The sequence below is a fragment of the Lolium rigidum genome, chromosome 2 (genome assembly GCF_022539505.1).
Source record: "Lolium rigidum isolate FL_2022 chromosome 2, APGP_CSIRO_Lrig_0.1, whole genome shotgun sequence".
Taxonomy (NCBI): Eukaryota; Viridiplantae; Streptophyta; class Magnoliopsida; order Poales; family Poaceae; genus Lolium; species Lolium rigidum.
Window position 1 is genome coordinate 79314690 of NC_061509.1, and position 6124 is coordinate 79320813.

Consider the following 6124-nt stretch of genomic DNA (forward strand, 5'->3'; position numbering starts at 1 on the left):
TGAATAAGAGAGTGAATACGAGGTTTTTAACCGAAATTGGACATGAAACATCGTGTGCAAAGCAATTCCGGTTTCATAAACTAGTACTAGTTCTTAGTATAACTAGTCTAACGGTGACATTCGGATGCTGGCGCCGCCATAAATTGCCATGGCAGAATATCCGCATGCATGCATGCTCGTGCAGCTCCTGGGGAGTTGAAGAAGCTCGTGTCATCCAGTCCACCGCCCAATCATTTTGACCGATCAGCGACACGAGGGACGCCTCATTCCTGGATGCATTCATTTCTGCTGGGATTCGACCGCAACGGAGGCGAAGGCTCGATTGGTGAAATAGGTGAGCATGCGCTGCTACGTCTCCCATCCCATTCCCAATTCCCATCAATGAAGGGTAACGGTCCCTAGGCTTGACTACTCTACTGGCGATCGATCCGCCGTCCGTCCGTCCGCTTGCCTCCCGGGGAATACATATTGCGCTCGCTGCAAGAGACTGCGTGGAATGATTCTACGGAGTAGATTTGTTTCTTACTCATGTGTTGAACTGAACTTCAGCCGCCGGCGAGATGAGCTCAACGGAGCATCCTGATGATGCTACTATTGCCTCAATCTCCACGCCGAGGTAAGAACATTCGTTCGCACTGCCACTTTCGCGCTTTCGACCAATCGATCGAGGCATGATAATGTTTTTTTTTTCGATAAAGATGATAATGTTTCCTGTGACCGACTGATCCGATTAAACTGACCGGCCGATCGATGCTTGGTGCAAGGGAGGACGACGGGGAAGGGAACGGCGGCGTCGACGCGATGGGGAAAAAGAGGCTAACGTATTCGAGGGAGTTCCTGCTCGCCGTCGGCGTCTCGGAGGACTGCAAGGCGCCGCCCGCCGGCGTCGACATGTCCAAGCACCCGGATGACGTGAAGCTGTGGTTGTTGGAAGCGGAGAGCAGGTCTTGCTCTTCTCGTGCGGAGACTTGGCGTGCCCGCTCGGCTGGAAGATCCGGCGGAAGCCAAGGGGATTCGCCTCAACGCGGCCGAGGTGAGTACGGTCGAAACTGGCGTTGCCGTTTCGTCTCCACATATTCGGTACCAACTGAGTAACTGAGACAGTACCATGATTGATTGATTTGGGTTGGTATCACAGAACCGGAGTCATTTAAAACTGGCGCGAAGCCATGCACCAGGTTCTTCAGGTAAATTTTTGTTTAATAATGACTGGAGATTCTTCAGGTTATAATCCAACTTAAGATGAACTCTCATCGGGCATTGAACTAGTTCTCCGCATATCATTAGAACGGGTTTGTGACAGGAACGGTTTTCCTTCTGTATGGTTTTGAAATTATATCTGGGCCATTCGTCAACATTTTCTCTTTTCAAATTCTCGGTGCCAAGTGAACTATCATAGGCTTGTGATTTTTAATCCTGAGATAGTAACAAAATTATTTCGTGCATATTTTCCAAAAAAAGTTACTCCTTGATCCTTGTGCTCAACAGTTGGAATTAAGCTTATCCTGACGTTATTCCTGCATAGATCCTCGGAGTTTTCAAGCCACTACAGATTTTTCTTCAGTTATTCTGATGGTACATGCATCATGCTTATTGAGTTTGCGTGTCTAATCTTGCTACTCCTGTATGATGCATGCTTAATTCTTCAGATTTTTCTTCAGTTCCACACCAAACCTGGTTACATTCTTGTTCAGTTACTGATGAACGTGATATTCTTATCGTGCAGTACTATTGGTTGCTGTTTCGGTGAGAATTGTCACTTCATCCACAACGTCCCGGGCGGCTACAAGGCCATCACAAACGTGGGCGTCCTGGGTGATCCAGTTTCTGCACAAGACAAGAAGGATCTTCCCATGGGGCAAAGGCACGCCGGTCACCATGCACCGGATGAAGCAGCAAACACCAACACCGCCTCTCCGGCGAGTTTCGGCGCTTCGGCGACGGCCAAGATCAGCGTCGACGCGTCCCTCGCGGGCATCATCATCGGGACGGGCGGAGCATCAATCAAGCAGATATCCCGAGCAAGCGGCGCCAAGTTGTGTATCCGGGACCACGACTCACATGCCGGCTTGAAGAACGTCGAGCTGGAGGGCACGTTTGATCAGATCAAGAACGCTAGCGAAATGGTCATGGAGAAGTTGAGCCGCTTCCGCCTCGGCGGCTTTGTCCCTCCGCCGGCAGGTGACAAGAACCCGGCCGGAGAATCTGTCCGCGGCGGAGGGCAGTCGGACAGCTTCAAAACCAGGCTGTGCGGGCACTTCGCCAGAGGATGCTGCACTCATGGCGATGGCTGCCGCTTTGCCCATGGCGAGAAGGAGCTGCGCAAGCTGGTTTATGCTGCTCGAGAACCGGGTGGGTGGTAGCGAACGGTGAATATGTGACGAATCTGAAATCTGATCCTGAGGCTTGCCGACGAACTTTCTGACTGCTTGCGCTTGATTATGCCAATGTTTCACCGTATTTTTTTCAATAAAAGACTCTTTATCATGTTGATATAACTCACATGAGCTTATGCCCACTGCTTAACTAAAATACATAACCACACTAGTACACAAAAGAAAAAATAAAATACGAGAGAAACATAAATCATGTGGACCGTAGATCTTCTAAGATGTTCGAGGACCAATTTGTATATCATGTTGCCATTCACGTGGCATAAAAGTATCTATCACGTACCATATCCTCTAAGATGGTCATAAGTAAGCTGATAGATGAGCTATACATGTGCATTGCCACGGTTATTTTAGTTTAATCTCATCGTATATTTAAAATTATTTGTGATGAAAACATCTTTTTAATCAACATTTTAACGACTATGTAAAAAGTACATGAAAGTTCATTTTTATTTTCTTTTGATTCCTCCTTAAGGATATGTATAAGTTCATCGTAATTTCTCTTGAGCTGAAAACTATAGGAGGCCCAGAGAATAAGGTTCGTCATCACTTTGTTGACAATCCTGAATACAAAGCAACCTAGCTAATATAATCCTCTGGAGGGATAAAGGAGAATTACAACAAGGAACACGTTTTGTTACTACTTTTAGATATTAAACAGTTCATGATCCTACAAAAAAGTTGTTCAATAATTTTCATAAGCAGCGAACAGTAGCAAAATAGCCGATAGGAAGAAATTAGAATTTGCAAAATTAGAAAAGAAACAAACAACTAACAAAAAACAGAATTGAAATCCTAGCCGTGTCTCACATGTGTTAGCATGATTGATACATGATATAGTATGACTTCAAAAATGAGTTGAACAACGCGCACCGCCAAACGGTAATCAAAAACCATCAAATGTTTCTCGACCAATATTTGTACCTATCACTGACGGATTCAATCAACAAAAATCAATAAACTGGGAATCCATTTTGAAGAATAAAACTATCCAAAGTTAAATGAACAACATATTTTTTGAGGAAAACAAGATGTATAAATTTGCAATTGTAATTCAACAGAAACTACTTTTGTTGGAACACGGATGTGCTGATTCACTAAATACAGTGAAGCGGGAGCTAGTGAACATTGGCATTCCACAATGTAGGAGTATATGCTATATCCTCTCTCTCACACTTAATTTACTATGTAAATGAGCAATCCTAAGCTTAAATCGTGCCTTAGAACTACTGTAAAACTGATCAAACCCTTGGAATTCATGATTTTTTAGATTTTTGTTAAAATAATCATTCAGAACAGATCTTGTAAAACTGGTCAAAGCCTTGAAATTTTTAAGGGCCACCATTTATGCATGTCTGAGTACTTTGTAAAAAGTGGTACCCACCAGAATTTCGCCGGAATCCTCCACCAGGTGAGTAAAAAGGACGGGAAAAGGTGGGGATTGAATGTGAAGCTCACCAGGAAGTCGTGCCTAGGAGGCAAAGGAGGACCGACAGTGACGAAATTGACGACGGCGACCTACGACCGCAATTTGTTCTGGGGAAGCTATGGAGAGCCACGAAGGGGGCGACGGAGCGAGACACGCCGGCGGCGCGTAAGGCTGCTGGGGCGGCACGAGAGGGCGTTGGCGGTGGCACGGGAATAGTAGTACATAGATTGACTTGCGGAGAAAAATTCGCTCATGCACATGCATCAACTTAATTGAGGTGAAGATGGAACGATGTGCACCAATTCCAAGCTCCATTGATGCACATAGGGTCCCTAGGAGGCTAGTACCGGTATATCTAGGCAGACGAACCACTCTATAGAACTCCATTGATGCATGAGCTAGTAGACTGCTAGATGCCTTCTCTGCACCGACGGCGAGATTAGCTCGGGGTCCTATCCTTATACTACATCCATCTCCGTGCTGAGGTATTCCGATAATCCGATGTTTAACTTGCGTGTGCGCGTGTATCTTTCTGCTATCCATGGATCTAATAAAGCATGTGACTGACAAATATGCAAGGGAGGAAGAGGAGATGAGCAACAAGGAGAAGAGCCTCATCACTTACTTGAGGGAGTCCCTGCTCTCCGGTCATCGCGACTCGGAGGCCGCCCGCGACAGGCTGCCCGTCTGCATCGAGATCTGCAAGAACAAGGTTGAAGCGGCACTTTGGGGGTCAGAAACGGTGGCTTCAATTTACCCACAAATAAAAGCTTTCTCTGCCACTGCCGCGAGCACGATCCCGGGGCCTTCTCTTGCAGTCTCCATGCCGATGCCGAGGTACCTACGGACGCGTATGCCGATGTGTTCTCTGATACATTTAAGTTTATAATTTCTCACAGTTCTAATTAAGTATGTGACCAGTGCAAGGGAGATGGAGAAGAACAGCAAGGAGAGAAGGATGATCACATACCTTAGGGAGTCCATGCTCTCCGTTCATCATGGCGCGGAGGCCTGCCAGGACAAGCTGTCCCCTGGAATCGAGGCATGTAAGAACGAGGTTGAAGGTTTGGGAGTGCCCGACCCTCAAGTCAAGGTTTTCTCTGCCACCTCCTCCGACATGATCCCCCGCCTTTCTTTTGCAACCTCCATGCCGAGGTACGTCTGGATGTGTACATCTATCATAGGTGCATCCTCATGGTACTAATTAAGCATGAACCAATATTGTTAGGGAAGGGAAGGAGAATGACAGCAAGGAAGGGAGGAACGGCGAAGAGAGGAGGATGATGGAGTGCCTCCTCTCAGGTCGTCGTGGCTCCAGGATCTTCCTTGAGAAGCTACCCGCCTACATCGACGTAGGCAAGAACCAGGTTGAAACAGCACATCAGGGTTCAGACACTGTGCCTGCGCTTCATCCGCAAATAAAGGTTTCCCTTGCCAGCGCTGCCAACATGATCCTGGAGCCCTCTTGTGCAGCCTCCGCGCCGAGGTACATATGAATGTGCACGTTTGTGCGTGCTCACAACTCACAAGTGTATATTTTGTGAAATATTCATGCATTTCTAAATTCTAATTAATCAATTTGACAGGAGCAGGCCAGAGAAGAGGAACAAGGCACTAATGAGGATCGGGTGGGATCGGGTACTCGCCTGGGTCCCTGCTCAGTGTTCATCACAGCCCAGAGGCCTGCCCTGACAAGCTGCCCGCCGAACTCGATGTATTCAACAATGATGTTGAAGCGGCACTTCCTGGTTTGGAAGCTGCGCGTGTACTTCACCAGCAAATGAAGGTTTCCTTTGCCACCGCTGCCAACATCATCTCGGGGCCTTCATACGCAGCCTCTATACTGAGGTACATATGGATGTGTGTTCAGAAGTGTATAGGCTCGGACACAGTACGTGTACTTCACCGGCAAATAAAGGTTTCTTTGCCACCAGTGCCAACATGATCTCGGGGCCTTCATACGCAGCCTCTATACTGAGGTACATATGGATGTGTGTTCAGAAGTGTATAGGATCGGAAACAGTACGTGTACTTCACCGGCAAATAAAGGTTTCCTTTGCCACCCCTGCCAGCATGATCTCAGGGCCTTCTTATGCAGCCTCTATACTGAAATACATATGGGTACATGCTCAGAAGTGCATGTTTTTTAATTTTCCCTTGTGTATGTCAACCAACTTATTAAACAAGGAGGGGAGTAACAACGAGGGGATGACAAGGATAACGTACTCAAGGGAGTCCCTCCTCACTATTCGTCATAGCTTGGAGACCTTTCATGACAAACTTCCAGCCGGTATCAAGGTAT

At 47.0% G+C, this 6124-nt stretch overlaps 1 protein-coding gene across 1 annotated transcript; it reads left to right on the top strand.

The window, feature by feature from the left end:
- Positions 1–750: 750 nt before the first annotated feature.
- LOC124689908 (zinc finger CCCH domain-containing protein 14-like) lies at positions 751–2363 on the top strand. Its single transcript, XM_047223364.1, has 3 exons — positions 751–1033; positions 1139–1187; positions 1727–2363. Exons 1-3 carry the CDS (start codon positions 751–753, stop codon positions 2361–2363), a joined length of 969 nt encoding a protein of 322 aa, XP_047079320.1.
- Positions 2364–6124: the final 3761 nt, after the last annotated feature.